At 34.4% G+C, this 26,733-nt stretch overlaps 1 protein-coding gene across 2 annotated transcripts; it reads left to right on the forward strand.

Annotated features, from left to right (window-relative positions):
• The first annotated feature begins 5,259 nt into the window (after positions 1-5,259).
• LOC137391376 (transcription factor E3-like) lies at positions 5,260-24,662 on the forward strand. 2 transcript variants are annotated; one of them, XM_068077830.1, is made up of 8 exons: positions 5,260-5,382; positions 8,055-8,232; positions 13,901-14,116; positions 19,398-19,496; positions 20,709-20,871; positions 21,199-21,274; positions 22,564-22,711; positions 23,694-24,662. In XM_068077830.1, exons 1-8 carry the CDS (start codon positions 5,345-5,347, stop codon positions 23,880-23,882), a joined length of 1,107 nt encoding a protein of 368 aa, XP_067933931.1. In that variant the 5' UTR covers positions 5,260-5,344; the 3' UTR covers positions 23,883-24,662. The 2 variants fall into 2 exon arrangements, with proteins under 2 accessions (XP_067933931.1, XP_067933932.1); XM_068077831.1 differs by lacking the exon at positions 5,260-5,382 and adding an exon at positions 7,738-7,840.
• The last annotated feature ends 2,071 nt before the right edge of the window (positions 24,663-26,733 follow it).

Raw genomic sequence — 26,733 nt, forward strand, 5'->3', positions numbered from 1 at the left:
TAACTAGAAATTTCCCTGTCATACATCCCACAACCAAAATGATGTTGGAAAAAAAGGGTACTGCTGGCTGAAAAATGCAATATTAGCAGTCAAATGGTACTGCAGTGCAATAGGAGAACTGCAAAGGTAGCTGCAATGGGAGCTGTAATGTACTGGGTGTTATTATGTACAACAAACAGCAATAATGAAAGGAAAAAATTATATGTTTATATTTCTCCCCTGCAATAGGAGAAATGCAATATTAGAAGTAAAATGGCAAGCTGCTGTGTAATATACACAGTTTGAAAGTTGGTTGTGTTGAATGTAGAATGGTTTTGACAGCGATCTGTAACCAAAGTGAAGAAATGGGTCATGATCACAGAAACCATGGTTAAGTCAGGTGTGTGAGATTCAAAGTTATCTACACTAGCAAAAGAAGAAAATTCTCAGTTATTTTGCACACAAAAATTTGATTCCAGCTTAATTACACCAGATTTTATGGTCAATAAACTGAATGCATGTTTACCATTAGTGCGAAAACATAATTCTGAGAAAACTGGTGTTAAACTTTGAGAAACGAAAACCAATGCACAATTTTGTTTACATTTCAAAACGTCATAGCAACCAATATCAAGAAGTTGTGATAGTTATCTAGATTTCTGTATATATATCCAAAAAATTAAGCTGAATTTAAAAATCTAAACAGATTTTAGTTGGTTGTCATAGAAATAGCTGTATATCTATAAGAAAGTGTAGGCCTATAACTTAATATTGCAGATATTAAAAATGGCTTGGCAGTACCGCGATATTGAGCACAGCCGTAGTATCATCAACAAAATCTTTAGAAAAATAATAACAGTAACATATTGCACACCATCGGTCACTATATACTTCGATCTTGTAAATTCGAATGGTTATTCTTATAATTAAATCTTATAATAATCTAATAAAATCGAATAATTATTCTTATAATTGCATATTGTAATAATCTTATAAGAATCGTTAAAAAAATATCATCGTCATCCTTTACTTTCATTGCTTTGGACATCAGTTGGAATACCAAAGTACTCATTTACAAGCCCAAGGCACCGACTAGCTATGCTATTGCGTATTAGGAGTTCATCACTCCTCCAGCTTTTTTCTTTTGCTCAACTAATTTCGTTGATGAAAATCACAAATCACAAAAAATCATTATAAGTGTCCAAAATGTCAGTTATCTAAGTCCCAGATAGTCCAAAAAGAAACCACAATAACATACAGTTAATAATATACAGTCAATAATATACAGTTAATAACATAGAGTTAATAACATACAGTTAATAACATGCAGTTAATGATATACAGTTAATAACATACAGTCAATAACATACAGTTGATAACATACATTTAATAACATATGGGTAATAACATATAGTTAATAACATACAGTTAATAACATACAGTTAATAATATACAGTTAATAATATACAATTAATAACATACAGTTAATAACATACAGTTAATAACATACAGTTAATAATATAGGTACAGTTAATAACATACAGTTAATAATATACAGTTAATAACATACAGCTCATAACATACAGTTAATAACATACAGTTAATAATCTTGAGCAGCCGATGGGATAACATTAGTACAAGACTTTCATCATCGCTGGTAGATCCTGCTTTCATATCTTCAATATCATCATAATTGACAATCTCTCCAGCGTTGGGTACTTTGCTAGAAGAGTCTTTGGCTTGGCGTATCCAGCAGGCTATCGCAGACCGATGTTTCTTCGTTAAACAAAAAGATTTTTACGCTGACCTCTCAACCACCTTTCATCTTGATTGATTTATCGTAAACGGCTCTCTGCTTGTATTTTATGGCATCTTTAGTTGGCAAAATGTTAGTGTCACTACTATAAGATGACGAGTCACTCGTGCCTTTTTTCATTTTTGCGTGTCCTAGTCTAATCCATATGTACTTCAATTGTTCAATAAGTTACTTATATTATTATATGCGTACCTATATATAATATTGGTAAGAAAATAAAATTTAACTAGAACTCACTACAAAATTTATACAACTCTATTGCAGTTTTCAGGTGACAATCGATTCACTAATTGCCACCTGAAGACTAAATACTTTTTTCTTAACTATGTATGTTGTTATTATTTGACTCCATGGAAATTCTATTTTTATTGTAGAGTTCTCTTTAGTGAGCATTTTTGTCATACTAACTGTGTATATATAAGATGTATATATTATATATATAATACATATACTATATATTATAAATACCATGAAATCTCTATGCGAACGCCGTGGCGCACTATTTTTTAACCTTTCCACATGGTGGTATTTTATTATTTTAGAGGTGACATTTAAATAGAGGGTGGCGCTGTACTTTTTGACTAGCTCATCAGAATTATGGGAAGACAAATTTAACCCTTTTACGGGCAAAACAATGCTAATGTTACCTATATTTTGCACTCTCCTTTGGGCGGAGCGACATCAATGCCCTCATCCTCAACAATTTTGCTAAACCGTTTTTCATATACGTTAAAGTTTCTGGTCGACATAAGCAAGACATAAGCATAAGCATACTTTGAGTAAAAAATCTCAGCCGAATACAATTATTGATGTCGCTTTTGATGTCGCTTTCAAAGTTTTAAAGAAAAAGCAGCAAAGCTCTAGAATAAGAAACAGACTTCGGTACTCTATAACAATTGCTACTACTAATGTCATACAGTGTTCCCGAAAAGTATTCTCACCGTTCATCAAAATGCGTTAAAGCCTTCAGATCAGAATGTAAACCACATTATGGACAAATCTGAAAACAATGGATATGATTTAGACCTTAGTGACTTTGAATCAGAGTGTAGTTCTGATGACTGTGATGATCGATCTTCTCAGGTACACTGTCACTAAAATCATGGCAACCACTACATCAACAACGGAAAAATTAATTGTTATTGATGTAACCAAATCATTAGTTATACGATTTTGTGGACACTTTTCTATTGATCCCTTTCTATTATGGGTTCATAAAGATCAAATAATGTCAATGCCGCATATTATATACAACTGTATATATATATTGCTGCTATATATATTATATATAGCTGTATATTATGTACATATATTATACATATATATGTATAATATACATATATGTTCACAGATACCGCACATGAACAATCTATCAAACAGAACTTTGTAATTTTGGAGTTATTTCCTTTTGCTGTTTGTTAAGAGAGAATAACACCCAACATAACAACTAAACCTGTGAGAATGAGGTAGGAAGTGAATATAATAAACTCTATTAAGTTTCTAACAAGTTTATTAAAATGTTGGTTCACTTACATTTATTATAAGTGAACCAGTTAAGTTAAACAAGTCAAGTTATAATTATAATAATGCTGGTCCGCTATGTGTGAGTCTGTGTAACAAAATAAAATTTGGACTTTATAAAAGGAATGCTTTATATCTGCCGTAGCCTTAGTATATTGTGGTAGCTTCAATAGAAACCTTTCCTGTAGGCTATTGCAGTAATTATGCTGCTAGCTGTTAACAATTTTAAGTTTTTAGCAAGTTGTCAGAGCTTAATGGAACACAGGGATGCTTTCGCAATGAAACCTTTTTTCCAATCACACTATCTGCTTGAAAGCCAATGAAGAAATTTCTCATTAGTAATCACACAAGATTAGTATTTTTAAGTTTTTTCTATAACAAATAAAGTTGTATGCAAACAACAAAGAAGTATGTATTTGAAGTAAGTAATAAAAATGTGTATGGCGTGATCATATCTGTACAGATTGTTATCTTCAATCATTAAGAAAAGGAAATGTTCAGAATGTTACCTACGTAATTATTCAAAAACACAATTTTACAGCTGTTTGGTTTGTATATTGGAAATTGGGTTAAAATAAAGATTAATTTGGCATGTAATTTATTGCTGTTGACTAAATTTAAAATGTAATAAATGAGAATTTTAGTTTATAATATGAAGGTCCAGTTTTTTTGCACACCCCTGTATATTTGTTGATTTAGTAGTATCTACAAATAGTACAGTAGTATGTATCCACATGTGTGTAGTCCCTGAAAGATGATCTCTGCTATACTCAGTGCAAGCAGAGGCATTATGTGTTGTTAAGAGCGTTGTCACACAAATAATGGCTCGATGATCTTGGCTTGACATGTCTGAGACCAGTGACAAGGGAACCTCAATGACTAGAGACATGCCCAGTTGTAGAGAGCAATTTAGGGTTGGATATCATTCTTGTCACCACCAGAAGTTGCTTCTCAGAATTAGTTGCCAACTCATTGTTTGCAGTCAGGCACTCTAAACCATAGAGTTGTCTTCTATCTAGCATAGAAGATAACTCTGTGCTATAAACCACCAGACCACAGCTTGTCTCTAGTGTGTATATAGTTTCTATAATAAATAATATTCTAATATATATCTAGAATCTATTGAGTTTCTACAATAATATAGAATAACTTGTATTGCAGTCATAATGACCATTTCTATATTAAGCTCGCAAACATTATTTTTAATCATTACATTTCAATTCAAGAGGGTGACATTGTTAGACCATATCTTTCCATTTTCTAATTAGCAGGACGTTTCTTGTGAAACATAACAAGTTCATTCACTGTAATTATTGTAACTTTATAGGTCAAGTTGTGATCTTTGCACAGAATATGCGAAGCATCATAAGATATATAATAGATGGCTTCATAGAAAGATTCGCTCATAGAATGCTTTACTGAAAATCCTAAATTGACCATCATACAAATGTTTCTTCTAATCTTGCTATAAGCCTCTCTGACACCTTTTCTTTAAACTAGCTACAATAAGTACTAACTAACCATAATCTCCCAAGCAATACTAGTTTCATAACAAGTTGGATATGATGTCATCGCCATCTTATGCAAGTAGAATTAATGACAACGAGCCGTTTGAATGGCCTCTCTGAAGTTGCCAAGACAAATGTGCAAGCAGTTATGCTAACCAGAGACTCGGCGTGTTCATTCCATCTTCAAATTCATTGCTAAAACAGAAGCTGCTAAATGGAATAGACTCTGGGAATACAAGCCGGTTAGTTGTCACTCGGCAATTGATTTTGCTGTTTACAGTCAATTCCTCAAGTATTTGCTAGTGTGATTATGATTAGATCCTTTTAGATAGTGGCTTAAAGAATTGTTGCCGATAACTAGGCAATGACTGTACATTCGAGATCATTGCTATGGGTCACTGCCAACGAGCCTATATAAAGGAAAATTGAAAAAGTCTCGGCTGGTGTGAAGGAGAGGCGATAGGAAGGTTAAACAAAACAAGAAGGCTGACTCTATAGTGCACCGGCAGCAAGCTGACAAATGCCTGAGAGTGAGAAACAGCCCCCTAGAATCATGGTGTAAGTTTGTAACTATCTTAACACTGTTAGCTTTGTTAACACACGTAATGTTATGTACATTAAAAATGTACATATATAAATTTATTCCAAGTTTGCTTCAAGCGGTAAGTACTTATCAAATACATAACTAATACATTGCATGTCGTAAGTTTTTAATGACTTGTATTTTTCGAGAAAAACATGAGGCTTATTCGGGCAAAATTTTGTATACATAACAACATCGAGGATATGATGAAACATGAAAAGCTACACCGTATATCTCACCCACTTGAAGTTTACTTTGAAAATCAAGACAGGCAAAACTACCAGTGTTAGACATTTCTACGAGACATTCCAACTCTACAATCTAGGTCAAGCTGGCATAGAAGAATTTCGCTAATCTCTTGAGCTCCTTATTCTTGCCAAACACTTTGTGTACAGAGCGATTGTGACCTCTCTAGGATTTGCTTTTATCACACGCATCTCTACCTTTGGATATCTGATAAGCCAAATACTCGTGGCCCTATAATCCGTAACGATAAGAACAATAAGATAGAAGGTTCCATCAAAGCGTAATCCGAGTCACACCTTGAACTGGACAGACAGTGTACACCGAAACCTGACCTTGTTATGTTTGCTTTTAGCTGATTCTTGTTAAAAGTTGGAAAGTTTTAATGATTATTTGTTTACTATGCCTGGGATGGCAGCGTTATACTCGGTAGATTTGTAAGCAGGCTTGTGCAAAGAAGAATGAGGAAGCTACAAAATAGTTCATCATACCAGCAATGCTATTTGGTCACTGTAGTTACTAGTAAGCAAATAACTAGCAGGTTCTACCCGCTCTCTCTGTATGCACAAGTCACATACTTGACTATACTAGCAATTTATTGATATCCTATAATTGTAGCTGCAGTATTCCAGAGTCATTTCGTGTCAAGTTTAAGTAAATGCCGGTGTTACTGGCCTTACTGGTCATACCGGTCTGACTGGTGCGACCAGTCTCGCTGGAATTACTGGTGTTGCCGGTGTTAAAGGTCTCACTGGTCTTACCGGTATTATTGGTCTCACTGGTGTTACTATATCTGTTGTTTGTGGGGAAGGTCAGTCGGTCTCTACTCGTCCTTATTAGCTTTGATCTGAAATGCAGCCTTGCCACATCTCAAAGAATGAAGAAATAGGAGACATTCGTAAATAAAGTTAGTTATTAATACGCAGTGACTCAAGATTGTTGGCTAGTATGTGGCTTCATTAACTACAGCTGTAATCAGAGGGTACTGATTTTTCTCTAGAACTTGATAAATCAACACTGCATTAGTGGCCATGTCTCTCAACACTCTAACCAAACAGCCGGGTGATTGATCGATCGCCATAATTCACCAACATTCAGAGCTATGCAAGCGCTCAAGCAGTAAGCCTAAATACGGCGACTACAAAGATAATGGAATGCTGTCCAACGCCAATTGAACTGAACTCGGTTCAAAATCTGTGTATAAACAAGCCATCCAACTTGACATCCTCATTCTATTGTCTGTCTGCTATACACAACCCATCCATATAGCATTGTAGCCAATCCATATAGTATTTAGCTGTTCTAACGTTATGTAACTAGATATAACACATGAGTGTGTTTACAGCACGGCAATTGCAGAGTTTGTTTTTCCGAGGAAAGGCAGTTTTTTCACTGCTTAAAAGATTTGCTAGTGTAAATGAAGAGAACTGCTTGCATCACTGAGGGTCAGCCAAACTGTGTGTGTCTCAAGAGAGCTATTGAGCAGTGGATAAATATAGATTCAAACTAGAGTATTTCAATAAAATATTTTGTCTGCGACTTAGTCAAATCTTATGAGACCAGGTCAGGCCCCTTCCTGACCAATCAGAAGCTTTTGTATGAGTTTACCAGTTTCATAAGACGGATATTTTTATTGATGCGAGCTTTCTATTTTGCTGATTTCGAACAATTTGAACCACTGCCATTTGGCAGAAGAGAAAACTTTTTTGCAGCGCAAACATGTATAGGGGGTGCTGCCTGATCTCTTGCATTCAATCAGAGCTATTTATATATTCTCCCACCCTATATCGATATGATAATAGCATAAAGTCATCGCCACCCAGGACATTGTTTTGATACGAGTGCAAACATGTTTACTACAGGACAACATAGATTCTCCCTACTGACCTTTATCAGGAACTTGTATTTTCATTAACAAATTCGTGTCACAATGGACGGAGGCCGCCTTATCTCACTTAGCTGTTATGATCGCCATTGCTATTGTTATATGCATTATAGACTTTATTTGCCAAAGCCAATTGCCTTCAAATTCTGATTCCATAACAATGAAGTGTTCCTTGCTAATTCAAGCGAGGTCATTTTTAACGGGAATGTGTCGCAACTCACCAGTCTTCTTAGGGTGAAGTATTTTCTGATAAACAGGATCTAGAGCATGGCTGTTTGGGCAAGCATTCCTCGTAAAGATATATTGTAAGCCTGCCTAGATAATGCGTAGTTTTTTGTGTTAAACTTTTGATGTTAGACTGGGGGATGTGTCATGCAAACTAACTGAGAACTTTCTCGCGGCATGACTACCATATTCTTTAGCTTGTCACTAACCTTTACCAAAAGGTTGGAAAAGTGAGCATCGCCACAATTAAGTTATTTGATGAAAAAGTGCCTCAGTTCTTTCATTGCCTTGTAGAGTTAAGACGGGTTTCCAGAGGAAGCCCAAACCATTGTCAGTCAACCTCAAACTACAGATGAACCAAAATGAACGACGCCAAAAGTCGCTGCTCAAACCGTTACCAGGTATCAGGACCTCTTCTACAGATATGGCCACTCCCCCGTCCATAACGACCTTCACCTCTGATTCTAGTAAGGTAAGAACCAAGAGAGTTAGTCCAACAAGTACTCATACTAATCGATACGTTGTACGGAGCAGTTTACTTGTCAGAGGAGTTTGTTTCTCTCCAAAAATCTTATCCAAATGAAATATAGCAGTTCTGACCATCATCATCATCTTAAAAACTAACAAACAGTGCATACAGTAAATAGGTTCAAACTAGAGCCCGTTTAAATAAATTAAGTTGTCTGGAACAAATACAAATCTTATTGGATCAGGCCAGGTTCCTTCTCAACCAAATAGAACGTCTAATAAATAGAGGATGGGTCATGAGCGATTGCCAAAACAACTATTATATTCACAACTCTACTAAAGGAAGAGGAATCAGGTTAGACATAGACTGAGATAGAAAGATGTAGCAAAGTGTAACATGAAGTTGAGGTAACTAGACACAAACAGATGACAAGAGAAGGCAGAAAACATAGCTGTATGGAAGTCAGCGATAAAGCCAAAACTATAACAGTCATTGTCGAAATGACTGACTGAAAAAGAGAGAGAGAGAGAATAGCTTAGTGATACACAACATAAAGATGCATAATAATTTATTATGAGAACTTATCAAGTATTCTATAAGTAGGCTATCAAACTATCTTATCAAAGATAGTCTTTAAGAGACGAGGTGGTCACAAAATGAAACTACTAGAACTGGCCTGACAACGGCTAACTTAATTCCTTAAAGGCGTTAATTTTCGATAATCTTTACTACAATAAGAGCGGTGTCTGTCTGTCTGTCTGAAGCCAGAATAAGAGGTTAGGAAAAAAGAAAGCTTTTAGCGGGATTTAAGCTCTCAACTTTCTGCTTGCTAAACCAACACTATCAACTTCACCAAATCAACCACTTTGAATAATTGTGCAGTTAGTTATTACACCTGCCGGTCTCTCACATCGCAATAGACTACCAGGGGGCTAGACTACCAGGGGGCTAGACTACCAGGGGGCTAGACTACCAGGGGGCTAGACTACCAGGGGGCTAGACTACCAGGGGGCTAGCTATTATAATTTTCAAAGTTTCCTTTCAAAGATGTCAGTTTTCTGTTCATCGACTGACCAAATCATAAACGGACCAGAATGCAACGAGGTGTATACGTAAAATGCAAGCAGTAAAAACATCTCATACTAGACTATTACTAACTCCTTCAGTACCAGGTGACTTTGCATCCGATGCTTTCATCAGGCAACCACTAGTATACATTTGCAGAGTGTCGTATCCTACTGCGTGATACGACATAATCATAATCATTTGCTAGCTGTGCACTTTCAGCTGAGAGGAAACACATCATTGTTTTTTTGGCATGTCCAAAATAACCCCCGGAGTCTTCACTTGAATGAGCACACATACCTAAACGTATGCATTTAAAAGATTTGTTTCATCTTCTCGGAAGTGGACCAAAGTGGACAGTAATGTCTACTCTAGCTCAGGTCGCCTACCAGAAACCTGGGAGTTTGAGCGCTCAAGTTTTTAGCCCTTCAATAGCATTTTTCTGCAACTCAAGTGCAGGTAAAACAAATAGCTTAGTTGCCAAGGTGTGTATGGTGATCATGAGGTCCCAGGTTCAACTCCTATTAACTGCATTTTTGCATGTCTATGGATCTGCTCTTCTCAGAGAGTGCAAATACTAATGCCGTATGTGATTGGACGCCATCGATCAAACAATGTCATTGCTGCCTGTAGCTGAACCAGGCAGCTACAAATGGGCTACTGGTTCAAAACTGTTTAATACTGCCGGTACATAGCATGAAATTATTCAAAAAATGGAGTTGAAACCCCTTTACACAGTAATTAGAGTTTCTACCCATTTACTTTGTTGACATGATAGCCCAACAGGCATTCAGTTTTTTCATCCATATTTCAAGAAATATTATTGATTGATTTGACAAACTCACCGCACCTTAATTACACGTAATTCATAAAATTAATAAAAAGCCTTACACAAGGTATCTTGGGAAAATAAAAATGGATTAATCACTAAAAAAAGATATATTTGCTAGATTTATAGACCTAACCCTAACCACTGTCATTGATTGCTTTCTCTCTACCCTACAGGCCCTTTACATGAGCATTCTTTGCTAATTAGTCAGGATTATTGGTTACGTCATGGCAGCTGCTGTCAGACTCACAGATATGATTTATTGCCCAGCAGATATTCTTTCTAAAACTATGAAAAACGTTCCATGAGTTTAACAGACTTATTTGTACAAACTCTCATAGAATGAACTTCGTTTTGTCAAATCTGTGAGTTATTTGTTCAATGCAGATTTATGCAACACATGGAAGATCTAGCTGCAAACGGATGGTAAAATAATCTTGCTGGTATGCGAAGTCTGAAGTCGTATATCTTATCAATGTGAAGGAATGTAGTAGCTGGTGATCCAAAGTCTGGTATTGCATCGTAATATAAAACATAAGAATAACTAAGTAAAATAACAATACATAAAATAAATATCTGTAAGCAATCTTTACTATAATTAGGAGCATGTTTGTCTGTCGAAAGCCACGATTGGCGATTGAAAAAAGGGTTGCATCATACAGGACTTGAACTCATGACATACTGCTTAGTAGACTGACACTCCCAAACCTGTGTGAATTGACCACCTCCCATTCTTGTATATTTTTGCTATAAAGAATTTCATACGGGATCATAAGGGATTTGAACCCGCGATAACTGGCTTAGAAGCCAGAGACACTACTCTCTACACTAATCGTTCATACACCATGATTGTGGAATAGTTATGGACATAATTATTCCTTGCGCTTTACCAACACACCTGAAGATCTCTCGAGGCACATCAGGCTGCCAGAGGATTAGCACAATTAATATGATTAGTATAATACATTGTATCACAGACTTTATTCTCAAGTAAAGATGTTTTGTGACAAGCCAAATGAGCCAGAATATATGTAAACGAATCCAATCTTTTATACAATAGTATTGAGCAAAAGTCCAACTAATTGTCCAAAACTCCCAAGTGTATACCAGCACTTTTTGTGTAGTTTTATGGGTCAATGGTATGATTTTAAGCAGGAATGACAAGTTATTAAGGAAACTCAGTTCTTGTGTACATGAGGTAAAGTGACACCCAAGCAGAGAGTTAATTAGAAACCTAAATACTAGACTCATTAGTTTAACTTTACGTACTGCTTGGGCTATTGAATATCAGACTAGAGATGCAAACGAGAACGGGTGAGGTTAGTCATAGAAATAGATTGGTTTGTTAAACAGATGTTCGATTTTTAGCATCTTTCCTCGTCTCGTATGAATAACTCCTTTTTATACTATAACTAACTGTACAGTCGACCTCCGCTTTGTCGTACTTCACTTCGGCAGACTTTCAATTGTCCGTATCTGAACGACATCGGAACGAAAATTGTTTGTCGGATCTGAACGATTTTCCGATGCAGCTGTGTCGATAGAATGACAACATTGATCGATAGGTGAAGATAAACGAGTGATTGAGTGCTGTCCTGTAATTTTCGTTTGTTATCATCGCTGTTATTATTATTATACTGTATCCTATTGCATGTATAGCCATATATTACTCTCTCACGTATACTGTATATGCATATTGTACCATATTGTAGTCTAGAAGTATATATGTGATACAGTATTCGCTGTTTAATGTACTGTACAGTACTCAATTTTCAATGTCCGATCTTTTTCAATGTCGGACGTTTTTCAGTCCGTATTAGTTTAACAACGAGGGCCGATTGTATATGTAAGGCAAGACTCGGCCTTGAATAACTGCTTGTGTTCTCTTTCATAATAAAAACGACAAGATACGAAGCACCAATGATAAATAAAGTTTGTTATTCATGCTTGAGATGCATATTTGGCAAGTCATTACCATTATGGTTTGATGTACAGCCTGCATCTTTCCAGAACGCTATAAAGATTTTGCTTCAATATTAGTATATGGCTGTATTTGAGTTGGTTTAAAAAGCGGACAACTGGTATAAATGATTATATAGTTGCTGACGGCTTACCTAACATATACTTGAAGGCTTCCTCTTTGCCCTGATACACCCAGAAAATAGCTTGTACAATAAAGATGGTCACATGTGATAACATCACTTTTGTGTGTGCTCTTATTGTGAGACAAGCTATCTACACATTGACACGCTGGCTTTAAAGAATGGTTAGTGATATGAGTTGTACAATCAACACATTTATCATAAGGTCAAAATTTAGCCGCTTTTTATATAGAGTATTAATCATCGTTTACTGACTTAGATGGAGTGCGCCACAATCAATTTGATAGATTGTACAATTTCCACAAGTTCCTGCGACTGAAGAATTAAAAGATTTTCATCTGTTCACCCCATTTATTTTGACACGAATTGAAAGTTCCACCGGTTGCTTAACCACACTAAAGGGCTGCAGATGTTATAATGTGTGTGGTCTGGCGATCAACAGCGGCAGCGATATGCACACTAAGATATGTTACCACACTCAGATATGACTGCTAAAGTCATTTGCCGTACTCGAATGCTTTTCTGTGATTCAATTAAATTTCGTCAAGATACTCAAAATCTTTTAAAACGCACCGGAAAGACTTCTGCTATTTGCAAGGCATATTGATCATCATAGCAAACGAAAATCGAAAATCGTGACTCTTATCGAACATAAACAGTTGCCAAAGTTAATATCTCACAATCAGGTGTCACTCCAACTGCTGACAGTGTCATACCACTGAGGCTTAATCCTTGATGAAGATGACACGACATCGCTGCCAGAATTATCAGGAATTGTCACTTTTTGCAGCGAATGGATTGTGACATTCAGCATGTCAGATTATTTATTTAGGAGACCTCATAAATTACTAGACTCTTTCTCAATAGACATTTCTTTTGTCCTCAGCTTCATTTCAACTAGCAGAGACTCTTTCTCAATAGACATCTCTTTTGTCCTCAGCTTCATTTCAACTGGCAGAGACTCTTTCTTAATAGACATCTCTTTTGGTCTTCATCTTCATTTCAACTAGCAGAGCAAATAAAAACAAAAAAATTGAGCATCACAAGAAATACGCAGGCAGCGTATCAGCTGACTTCCTCAAGGTCTGTGGACACAAAGCCATGGATCACATTGCTGATAAGTGTTGTTTTTATTAAGTTGATTTTAAGCAATTAATTAGCAAGTGCCTTAGTAATGGGAGACTTATGATTCATGCTTTGAGAGGGTCTCTAGTACAATACAGTCCAACTTTTAATCACGAATTATTTAACATCGATAAGCATTAATAATCCCCATTTTGTTATTGTGTGTTTGTATGTGTCTGTGTAAACTTTGTTTTTGTCCCCATTTTTGGGCCTTACGCCAGGTCGTCAAAAATATTTGGTTTCAAAATTCTGTCCGGCTAATATAGTTTAATTTTGTTTTGAGAGGCTTTGCTGTGTTTTGATGGTATCTTAAAATGAAAGTGCTGCATTTACTAGCATTGTATTCTAGTAGTTCAACAAACTATGCATACGAACAGCGAATGGCAGCTCATAACGACACCCGCTGATAAGATGACAAAGTGCAATAAATATTTGTTTAATATCAACCGACATATTGGCTTCTGAAAGCATGTAAACCCCATACATAACAACGGTTACAAAGAGTAGCTATTTATTCCCCCAAGCTTGTAACGTATTTATGGTGTTATAGAGGAGTACAAAGCTCACAGCCTCAACCTACCGAGAAGAACGCAAGCGGAATGACCAAATCAACGCCTACCTCAGTCAGTCAATCATAGAAACGAGAAATGCGATACGGAGCATTACAGAGGCGCAAGAGAGGAACAGCTCTGGTGAAAGCATTGGTAGTAGCAGCCCTACATCCCTCCTAAGCTTCTCATCAGACAGCTATACAAGCAGTAGTGAGGTAGGTAGACAACTCCTACTCAATATCTATTAGCGTGCTTGATTTGAATTGTTAGATTATAGCTGAGAACATATTTTTGCTATCAACTAGGCCAAAACAAATAGGTAGTCTTGTGAGGATCACGAGAGATGATGGTTTCATAATGAGCCAGTAAGCTTTACATAAGGCACCTTATGAAACTAGCGCAAGCCTCAAGGTGTGCTTATGTAATCAAAGACGTGTGACTCTATAATGCAGATAATGCGATTGGACAACTATTCACTGACATGAAAGCATTTCGATTGAAACATGTTGAAGCTCATGTGGCTGCGGAGATTTCCGTTTTAATAATATTCCATGATAAGTAACTGACAACTAAGTATACTAATAGAGTACTAATGGCTTTATCGTATCAGTATCAGTACGGGTGGACTCTGCGTTACCCTTCTTTTTGCTGTAGCACTAATGCTACAACCTCTGCAAAACAGTAAAATTTTGCCCTGTTGACAATTTACTTTATGTCATGTCTCGAGGCATAAATATGAGCATCACGACAAGACAAGGGAGAGGTGTATAGTATGCAGCAAAGGGGGATAATATGCAGGACTAACCATAAAACTAATAAGGAATAACCATAGAGCTAATAAGGAATAACCATAAAACTAATAAGGAATAACCATAGAACTAATAAGGAATAATCATAGAACTAATAAGGAATAACCATAGAACTAATAAGGAATAACCATAGAACTAATAAGGAATAGCCATAGAACTAATAAGGAATAACCATAGAACTAATAAGGAATAACCATAGAACTAATAAGGAATAGCCATAGAACTAATCAGGAATAACCATTGAACTAATAAGGAATAACCATAGAACTAATAAGGAATAACCATAGACAATCCTTAGAATTTTAGACATCAGTTTAGACACGTCTATCAATGCATGACGATATGTGGATGAATTAAGGATAGCTGGATGTATTATTAAGTGTGATATCTATACAATGCTGGAAACTGTATTTGAACTACGATGTCTATGGAATACTGAAGACTGGTAGGTATGATATATTAAAAATATGATGTCTATGAATTGGTGAAAATGGATTGATACGACATGCAGTATTTAAACTAACATTTATGGAATGCTGAAAACTGGTTAATATAATGCATTTCAACTTTGAAGTCTGTGAAATGCTGTGATCTATTAAAAATTTGATGTCTATGGAATGCTGGAAACTGATTGATGGAGTTTCCTAAAACTGCAACATTTGAGGAATGCTTGAAACTTGTTATGCAATCCATTTGAACCCGATGTCTATGGAAAGCTAAAATTAATGAGTGGCTAGTTTTTAAACTATGAGTTTTATGGAACCTTGGATATTGATTGATGCCAATTGTGTCGATTTAAATGTCTATGAATTATTAGAGAATGACTGATGCCTTGTATTTGAACTTTGATGCCTATGAAATTTTAGAGACTCAGTTTGATAATATTGAGTTTGTACTTTTGCCTTAATATAAAACTCTATAGTGTGAATGGGAATAATATGGGATAGAAGAGAACATCGAATTGCAAGTCAGAAAGAAAATGGGAATGATTAAAAGAATAAAGATATACCCATAGAGTTATCTCCCCCTAGAGTGATAACTGTGCATTCAACAACACTAGCGTTTCCGGTGCCAACAAGGAGCGTTTAGGCCACGCCCCTTTTTTGTGCTAGTCAATCGTAGTGATCGACAGAACAATAACGTCAGCCATGAGGATGATCATGAATTTCCAGTTAAGATAGTAATTATTGCTCATATTAAAGAAATGATGATTATAGTTTATTACTCTAATATATGCTTATTATTTAAAGAAATTCAATACCTACATGCATTGAAAAGGCACTGAATAGATGGTGTTAAGTAAGTGAGTTAATGCAATCAGTTACTCCAATGATATACAGCCCCCACACATGAGGGGCTGTATATCATTGGTTATTCATAGATAAGATAGATAGTCATACTGGGGTTGTATTACATTGGTGTGATGGGAAGCTAATCGACTGCCATCAACTGAAAGTATTGACATTGTATGGTGATAGAGTGATTCATTGTCACCTCAGTTCACAAACAGCCCTTGCATATAATCTTAGATTTCAATACATATCAATCAAATACATAGACTAGCTTGAAGCAATGATGTCCACTAGTTAGTGGACATCTTTGCTTGATGTAAGCAAGCAAAGAGTTTGAAAGTTAGAGTGGCAAATGTTGTTATATGTTGGATAAAAATAAATTATACTTAATTATACTAAATTATAATTATTTAAAAATAAAATAGACTTTTTATTACTTTATTTATTAAATAAAGTAATAAAAATTAGCTATGATTACAATAATTTTTTATTGTAATCATAGCTAAACAGACTATAATTAGCACTACTTGCTAATTAATTTACATTTAAACACATTTGCAGTTTCATTTTTTTTCCTAATTCATTTCAACAAAAAACTTCTTTCATGATATGAAATTTAAAAGTGGTAGTTGTTTGAATAAGCTTGAAAACATTTACAGTTGTTTTTATTTTCTCTCTTCTCTTCATTTATTTCAATTACACAAAACACTTTTCATGATATGTTGTTTGAAAGTTAAAGTGGCAAATGTTGTTATATATTAAATAAAAATAAATTATACTTAATTCTAATAACTATAATTATATAAAAATAAAATATACTGTTTTATTACCTTATTTATTAAATAATTTTTCATTGTAATCATAGGTAAACAGATTATATTTAGCCATTACTTACTAATTATTTTACATTTAAACACATTTACGGTTTTATTTTTTTCCTCATTTATTTCAACAAAACACTTCTTTCATGATATGAAATTTAAAAGTTGTAGTTGTTTGAATAAGCTTGAAAACATTTACAGTTGTTTTTATTTTCTCTCTTCTCTTCATTTATTTAAATTGCACAAAACTCTTCATAATATGTTGTTTGAAAGTTAAAGTGGCAAATGTTATATATTAAATAAAAATAAATTATACTTAATTCTACTAACTATAATTATATAAAAATAAAATATACTTTTTTATTACCTTATTGATTAAATAATTTTTCACTGTAATCATAGCTAAACAGATTATATTTAGCCATTACTTGCTAATTATTTTACATTTAAACACATTTACAGTTTTATTTTTTTTCCTAATTTATTTCAACAAAACACTTCTTTCATGATATGAAATTTAAAAGTTGTAGTTGTTTGAAAAAGCTTGCAAACCTTTAGAGTTGTTTTCCTTTTCCTCTTAATTCATTTAAACTGCTTAAAAATATTTTCTTATGATATGAAGTTTAAAAGTTAGAATAGTAAATGTTATATAAAAATAAATTTTCTGTCCAAATACTTTTTTATTACTCGGGCAACACCGGGTAGTACAGCTCATAGTTGAAGGCAGTTGATTAGCTTCCCATCACACCAGTGTAATACAACCCCAGTATGACTATATATGTTATCTATGAGTAACTGCTTGCATTACCTTCACTTTCACTCACTATCTATTCAGTGCCTTGGTGAGCCATGTAGGTATCAGGGATTACGTGTATGTCACTATTTCCATTTTCATAATTCATTTCCATATTATTTCCATTTCCATAATTCATTTCCATATTAATTCCATTTCCATAATTCATATCCATATTATTTCCATTTCCATCTTATTTCCATTTCCATAATTCATTTCCATATTAATTCCATTTCCCTACTTCATTTCCATAGTATTTCCATTTCCATATTATTTCCATTTCCATAATTCATTTCCATTTCCATAAAAGTTCCATAATTCATTTCCATATTAATTCCATTTCCATAATTCATTTCCATATTATTTCAATTTCCATAGCATTTCCATAATTCATTTCCATATTATTTCCATTTTCATACCATTTCCATACTTGTAAAATAAAATTTCCATATCCATTTCCCTAAAATTATGGAAATATTTATGTTTATGGAAATGAAAAAGTAAACATTTCCATAATATGTTTAGCAATCCCTGGTAGGTATTGAATTGCTTTAAATAATAAGCATATATTAGAGTAATAAACTATAATCATCATTTCTTTAATATGAGCATTAATTACTATCTCAACTGGAATTCATGATCCTTGTTTAACCCTTCTTATGGCTGATGTTATTGATCTAGTCAATCACTACGACTGACTAGCACAAAAAAGAGGCGTGGCCTAAACGCTCCTTGTTGGCACCGAAAACGCTCGAGTAGTTATCACTCTAGGGGGAGATAACTCTATGGATATACCTTACAAAATGAGTAGAGTGTAGCTGTGCAGAACTGGAGTTGTGCCCTCTCCTAACCTCAGCTAGTCTTTATTTAACCTCTGATAAACCTAGTAATACACACAATAGTACAATAGGGCAATATAATTTCTTGTCAGTCTGGTCTAATGTTCAGTTATTATTGTCTAAATTTTCAAGTATTATTATTGGTACTCAGCCTAACATGATGTTAGGATGGCGTTAGTATCAGATCAGGTCAGAACAACTAACTTGGTAGATCCAAAACCTTCCTTAGGATTCTAGCCAATCCCAGCAGTGCAGCAAGTTGCACTGCTGGAATTTCCTTCTTGTTAATATTCAGTTTGATCAACACCTGATGCCCCAATCTTTATAGGGGTGGGGCACCTGATGCCCCAATAGGGACAATAGTCACAGTTGCCTTCCAGATCTTCTTCAACTTTTTTGACAAATCCTGTCTCCAATCTCCAACTTTTCCGGATTATTGTTATTATTACTGTTGTTACTATTAATTTAAGAAGCTGATGAGATCAGACATGCTAATGAGGTAATATATATATATATATATAATGTGAATGTCAAGCAACAATTCACATAAATACTAGCTCTTATTAAATACATGGGACTACGTAATAAATTACCACTCGTTTAGATCTCTTGGAGAAGAGGTGAAACCATAGCCACGGTTCAATAGAATGTCAGGTACCACACTATCTGTTAAAGCTGTTAAGATTTAGGGGCGTGTTGTTGATATTGCAGTCTTCTTTTCTTTGATTAGCTGGTACTAATGCTGATCTTTGTATAGCGGAGAGGAAGCAGGAGATATTGAAAATGCTTAATAATTGATCAATATAATATCAGATGTTCGTGTAATCCTGCCAGTCTCTTTGATGTGTTAGACTCCTCTCCCTATGCTAGCTCATAATTATAAAACCTACTAGACATGCAGCATGAGGAAACATTGTTATCTAACTCGATCAATCTCTTTAGGTAGATGATCTATTAGGAGATATAATGCACTTGGACGAAGTTGAGCCCAAGCATGGAGAAACCGATTTCTCGAAAAAAGTCATAACTGTCACAAAAGTGGTGAGTAAAGGTTAATGCTTTTGTCACTAAGAAGAAAAACCTCATTGTAGTTATTCTCACACACTATGCTTTCATTGTGCGACTTGGAGTTGCGTGCACGTTGAGTTACCGTGTGATAGGTCTTTCAATGAACATTCGCGTATTGCGGATTAACGCGGGTGCTTTGTTAAAAAAGATAAAGAATTTTACTCTGAACGGCGTCATGTCGTAACGGTACACTCCTGTCTTGTCAAATAGGAATGACTAAAGTGTGTAAAATGCTTGAAATGGAATAGCTTGCGTGGCATTTTTTTGCGCATCATTCGCAAGACTAAAACATTTGGTAAAAATCTGTGAGTAACAAAACTCGCTTACTTGCGGGTTTTTGTCGTTTCTCTCTTGCAGATAATGTGAACTCACTGACTAACCGCATTATGGAAACATAATGATATAATATATTTATATAAACATGGTAATATAATAGCCCGAATGCTAAAGCGGAGGCTAGTTCTGCATCAAGACATGTTCAAGCTGAAATTTGCGGAGCTCCCGCTGAACGAGACGAAAGTCACAACTCTTACCATGTTATGGTTTACACAGAAATTATAACGAAAATTATAATGACACAACTATTCAAGTGAGAAGCGGAGAGTTCGCGGCCTACAATTATCTATCGACAGCAATAGGTGGTCCCTTATATGTCCTTTGACATGATGAGAATATCTGTGAGACTCGTAGACCCGGTAACGGACAATTACCATTTGGCAGCTGGCGCATGCTTGCGTCTGTAAAATTACTTGACGGACGCTATTGTCAAGTGTCACACCAGCTGAAGGGATTACTATACTTCCAACACATGTTTAGGGAGGCAGTTTTTGCTCAAAATGTCGTTTGCACTGGCGGGATGGCTGCAGACGTAGCCACGAGGCTGTGGTCAGATATATCATATTAATTGAACTAACAATGTCGTTAAGTTGAAACAGATTACAAACTAAATATCAAGATGATTTATAAGACAGAAGATAATCGATCAGAGTTAATCGCTTGAACAAGTGCGACAGCGTTTACTAGCCTCAGACCCTCCGCAAGTCTCACCAATATTTAACCAACATTGACAGCTTGATCGACAGCAACAGCGTGTCTGCTCTTCGAGCAGCCGGTAATGACAGAGTTCAAATAAACTTTACGGAGTTCCGATTTCAATCGCTTTCATTTGCTTTACGTTTATTGCAGGAGCCCCACAAGGTTGATGCAACAATAAACAGAAAGGTTGCTACGTCGCCTCATGCTTATATAGAGTTTGACGATGATGACGAAACTCCACCATATCATCTTTCCGAGTCAGAGCTAGTAACTTGGGCCAAAGATAGGCAGAAAAAAGATACTCACAATCAAGGTGAAAAATCGCTCTCGTGTTTTGAGTGGTTGTGCTCAATATAATAATATAATATAAAATATTATAATAAGGTACAACATAAATAATAATATTATTAATATTATTATTTATGTTGATATATAATAAATAATATAGCATAATATAGTATAACATAGTCTAATATTACGAAAGTCAATGGCTATGTAAAGCATATATATTTGTCAATGTCAAATTATATTGTCAATTAATGTCAATATTATATTATCATACAATATAGTAATAAAATCAAATAATAATGAAAGAAGGTGAACATTTAAAATCCTTCATCCTTAATTGTTGTTTCTGCAGTGGAACGAAGACGGAGGTTCAATATAAATGATCGAATTAAAGAATTGGGCAATATGCTTCCGAAACAGAGAGACCCGTAAGTACCCTTTGACCTTTAACCCCGAACTAAACAAATATTTCTATGAATATGATGATAGGTCTGTGTAAATATACAGTGATTTGACAAGCATCAGGCATCACTTGTGTGCGCCCCTTATTCACATTTAAAGGAAGACTATAAGAGCTCTAGAGAGGTTTTGTAAGCATATCAAACAGGATATAAAACAGAAGCATCTAAATAGGGCGGTAGCACGATTGCTACTGAAATAAAAGCGTGATCATGAGATCAGTAATTTAAGCTCTAGATTTATTTTGAGAACTCGTAAACCTGTCGGTCATTCTTGTGACATTTTATATTACTACAGTAGTAATAGTATATTACTAATATATCACTAGTAATAGTATATTACTACAGAGTTACTAAAGATGATGATCACATAAACAATGTTAAATTTACATTTTATTTTCATTGTTGAGAGAAAAAGTGCGTAGCTTTGGGCATCGCATTAAATGTTTTACCTGTGATGTTTAGCATACTCACCAGGTCTATGTCTATACTTTTATTGGGTAGTACATAATCATTATTATAGAAAAATGTTTTACATATGATGTCACAAAATAAAATAAGGTATAAAAAAGCTATGTCCATGTAGTGTCATAAATGCACAAACAAAATTTTATACAAGGAATACTTGAAACTACTAAGGCACTAAGGCTATGTATGTATACATCTTACCTCTTCTGACACAAGTTTAGAAGGCCTAGCGATACAATTGTTGAGTGTATTTTTGTTTAAGTACAAAATAAAACCTTCACGTTGTGGATATCTGGTATGTGAGAATTGAAGCATCAGTGATATATGAATGAGTTTATATGAATTCAGTTTTTTGAATGAACAGGAAATCCGACAACATATGCTGATACCAAATGAACGAAAAAAGTCCTGACAACGCAAAATAGAATTTCAGAATGTGGTATCGAGATGACCAGAGTAACCTTTTGACCTGGTACTTTAATTTGTTTTAATGTTGGTACTTAGTTCACCAAAGACATGATTATAATAGATAATGGATATTCCATGCCATGGAAAATATCCATTAAAATTTTCAGTCAATTTCTCCGTTAATAAAGCACTCTGTAAATATACATAATATATGTGGAGTAATTTATTTGATTCGATGTAATTGTTATTCGCTTAATTGATATAGCATAAGCCGCGTGCACTGACAGATGGGCTATGAAGTCATGAATGATGAAATAATACGGATGTGTATGCGGTACAAAGCCGCTTGGTTGTTACTCAATTTTTGATTGATTTTATTTTAGAGATTTTCGAAACAACAAGGGTTGCATTTTAAAAGCATCAGTAGATTATATTAGAGACTTGAAAAGGGACCAGCAGCAACTTAGAATGTTGGAGGACAAACTGAGACAGACAGAACGACAAAACAAACTGCTAATGTTGCGGTTGCAGGTATGACGTCCTAATAATAGTCATTTACATATGACTTTTATAGACTTGACATTGACCTTTGGCATTTGACATTGACCCGTAAATATGTTATCCTTTACAGAGCGAGTGACTTTCATAGTCCTCTATTGTTCACCTTTCCTTGACACTTACATGCATATATGCTATACTTTCCATGTCTATGAAATATCAAATCTATGAAAGTCACTGTAGAAAGAATATTTTTTTGTATAAAAATATTAATTACAAAAACTAATAAACAAATCATAATTATAGTAAATTATAAAATATTATTACTAGTAACTTCAACTATATATTTTTACTGCTATTTTGTTGCTATTTGGTGCTCATATCTACAAGTAATGTATAAATGAGTATATTATAATAATAAAATAAAGATATTACCTTATTGACAATAATTTCATTTCAAACAAAAATATTTTTTAAATTATGCCATACAAGAATCACAAACAAAATTAAGGCAACAGTTAGCCAATAAAATCAAATAGGTGGTTTTACATACAGCATTTAAAATACCTTTCTCTACTAAAAGAATGGGTATTAAGTAGAAGATTATTAAAGTAATGGATATAAAAATATGATATGAAGATAATGGATATTAAGTGGAAAATTGTTAAAGCAGCTAGCAATGATATTTTCAAAATAATTTCAAAAAAGAAACCTTCAGTTGTTGTCAAAGAACTATACTTTGTACATTATATTTCAGTTTAAAAACCTTCTGATACTACAACTTACAATTCCCTACCCCCCCCCTCCTCTGCTCAGCTGCCTCAACAATACTGTTAGATTACCAGCTTTTAATTGCCAACTGATTTTTGTCTTTTCATCTTTATTTCTTTTGGCATCAATTTGTTGCTAATTACCATTGATTATTCTTTGAATGGTAATGTTTACTTGAGCACCATAATATTTATGCTTATTTGTAATATATATGAACATTAAACGTATTCATTCAATATTTCAGCAATGCGAAATGGTTGTTAATCAGACCGGCCTTCCACAAGGATTGTTTTCCATGTCCCAGCCAGAAATTAGTGGCATCAAGTTGGAGAATGATGCATTGGATGACCTTGGATTTATCGGAGACCCGATGCTATGTGACGATTCACTAGATATGACTATAGAAGATATATTGAACACGATTAATTGTTAGTTTTGCCATCCCAGTCATTAATATTTTGTGTAGAGAAGTTATCAACCCATTTTGCAATAGCGGACAAATCCAATAGTGATCTTTAGTGCAATAGTATTGTTTCTTGCCAGAAATCATTAATATTAGTTGATTGCTCAGTATAAATGTTACGAATATTCCTGCAATAATAAGTTTTAAAAACTATTAGCAATTTTACGCGCACTTTATCATAGTTAACTTTCTTTTACAAACATCTCTAAGAGCTCAAGAAACAATATTCTATTTAAATTACTTTGAAGGCATCATTGATGATGACTGCTGAGTGTTACAGAGACTGGCTTTTTAGCTTATGAGGTGTACACTGTGTTACATGTATTGATTTAAAAACTTAGTTTAGAATCTGAAGCTATTCCAACCTTAGCCATCAAGATTTGCTATGCTAGTCAATCGATATATAATGCTGGTGTCTGTTGTTATATTTAATCTAGCAATGATATTGATTAGTGTGTTATAAACTGGTATTACTTTATCACATTCTGTTATTGTTATATATATAGTGTGTGCTTACTGATTACATATTTATATATATATTACATATTCATCAATGTAAATGACCTGCATTATCATTTGTTGTTATTATATATATGTTACGCATACATAGATAACCTTCAGTGAATGTCCCTACTGCCAAATACCGTGTATATAGATTCAGATGTATATGATATTATCTTTCTTAATATATTGACATAATAACGTATGAACACTGTACATGATCTATAATTAAATATACTCACTGATATTGACTCAATTCTGTAATTTTTTTATCACTTTTTGTTAGTTGTTTTACTGCACCTTACACAAATGACTAACATCTTCATCAATAGAATTGGCTGATTGATTTAAAACCTATAATTGCAGAGTGCTTAATGTTTTATTTCAAGTATATCATACAGGATTTGGTCAGATGCAAAAGCTTCTTCGCACTTCTAATACTCTATGGTTCTGGTCGAGGTGTTGTATGATATATTGAGGCACACTTTGCAGTAGCCCGTCTTCTTAATGCAGTTTGTTTAAAACATCAAACTACAGATATACGTAATATCTGTAATGAGATTGACGGATAACGTGTGAGCAGCGAAGGAAGTTATTTTAGGTGTCTACTGGGTAAAAACGTTTGAGTGAGGTTTTGAATACCAAAGCTGCCCCGGTCTCACTCATGGAAAATTGTTATTGCGGTTATTGCTAGGGTAATGGACCGGATTGTGGCAGTTTTTGAGCACTAGTTTGCTCTGAATGGGCTTATATCCTGAGATATAATGACTGAAATCAGTTGACACAAAGTTTCTGAACATTGCTGAGCAACAAGTACAGGCTTACAAAGTAGTACTCTCAGGACCTTACACCTAATTTACTGACCAGATGTATGCGACTAGGCAACATATTCTCAAGCCTAGAAAGCTAGTCACTCCAGCTGACTCGCCATTGTTGTGCAGCAAAGCAACTCAGCACCAGCAGGACTTTTGTGGAACAGTGATAATAGACAACTGGATTAAATATTTTTGACCACTAGAGTTGTCTGTCCTTTATTGCAGACCTAAAGGACAACTCCTTATAAACTAATCTTAGCAAATCTTGACATCATTTTCTACTATTTTAACATTAACTAAACACAAAAAGGTTGTGTGATGAATATTATTTAGGAATAATTGTAAACAGTTCAACATAAGTACAATGCGGGTTCTGTATCTGAAAGGAGGTTTTAATCAGCCTACCAATACTGTACCCATTAGAAGCCAATCAATCTGTAGAACTAACTTTTGTGAACCAATCTAAAAATTGACTCTTCTATTAGGAGCACTAGATTAAAAACTCTAGCATCAAACCATGTTTATAGTGCACAATTCCTGCTAACCACACTAAATATACTGCACCTTTCAAGAAATATTTTCAAATATTCTGTATGAGATGGATTTTTCGAAAGGGAAGTATATCTAAAACAAATATGATTTAACTAGATCAAAACTATATCACATTTCATATTAAGTTAGATTATAGACAGAAAATCAGTATTCAAATAGACACTAAGGTTTCAACAATTTAGAGTTACAAAGTTAAAATATAACCTTACATATCTGAACACTTGACAGCATTGAGCTGCAAAAAGAAAAACTAATGAAAGAAAATTAATCTAAGAACAAATACTATAAAAAATAATATGCTTGCTACTAGAGAGCGCATAATCGCATCCATTTTTATAATCATAACTATTTTACTAAATCAGCTTTGCAAAATTTAAGTCATTGTTTTCCAAAGCACTTTTTTGGCAGCGCACGTGTTTGCAGACTCGTCTATTGCCAGGTATAGGCTAAAATAAAGAGTTTTAGACAATCAATAGAGTGATCTAAACAAAAAATAGAGCGATCTAAACAAATCAATAGAGCCGTGCAAACAAAAAATGTAAAGTTAGCAGTTAAGTTCAGTTCATCCTGAAGAGTCGTAAATCACTAAACTAAGCAATTGAGACAAATACATGCAATTATTCATTAAAACTTTTATATCCTTCATTTATTGTTAAAAATATAATAAAAATTTTGAAACAAGCATTGTCTTTTTTGCAGAAAGCTTAGAGCAAATCATAAATTTGTGACAAAAATGATTATGTGAATCTTAATCACAGATATTGAGAAACAAATTTATTGCTGCCAGTTGACCTTGAATCTGTTCTTTGAACCTCACAATAGTTCAAAATGGTCAGTGAAGTTGAAAGTACAAAAATCAGGAGTTGGAATGCTATAAAATAAAAACCACTTTGAACCTGCTACTGATAAGCTAGAGTGATCTCAGCACAATACGAACTTATTAATACAGCTCT

Source organism: Watersipora subatra, chromosome 3 (genome assembly GCF_963576615.1).
Source record: "Watersipora subatra chromosome 3, tzWatSuba1.1, whole genome shotgun sequence".
Taxonomy (NCBI): Eukaryota; Metazoa; Bryozoa; class Gymnolaemata; order Cheilostomatida; family Watersiporidae; genus Watersipora; species Watersipora subatra.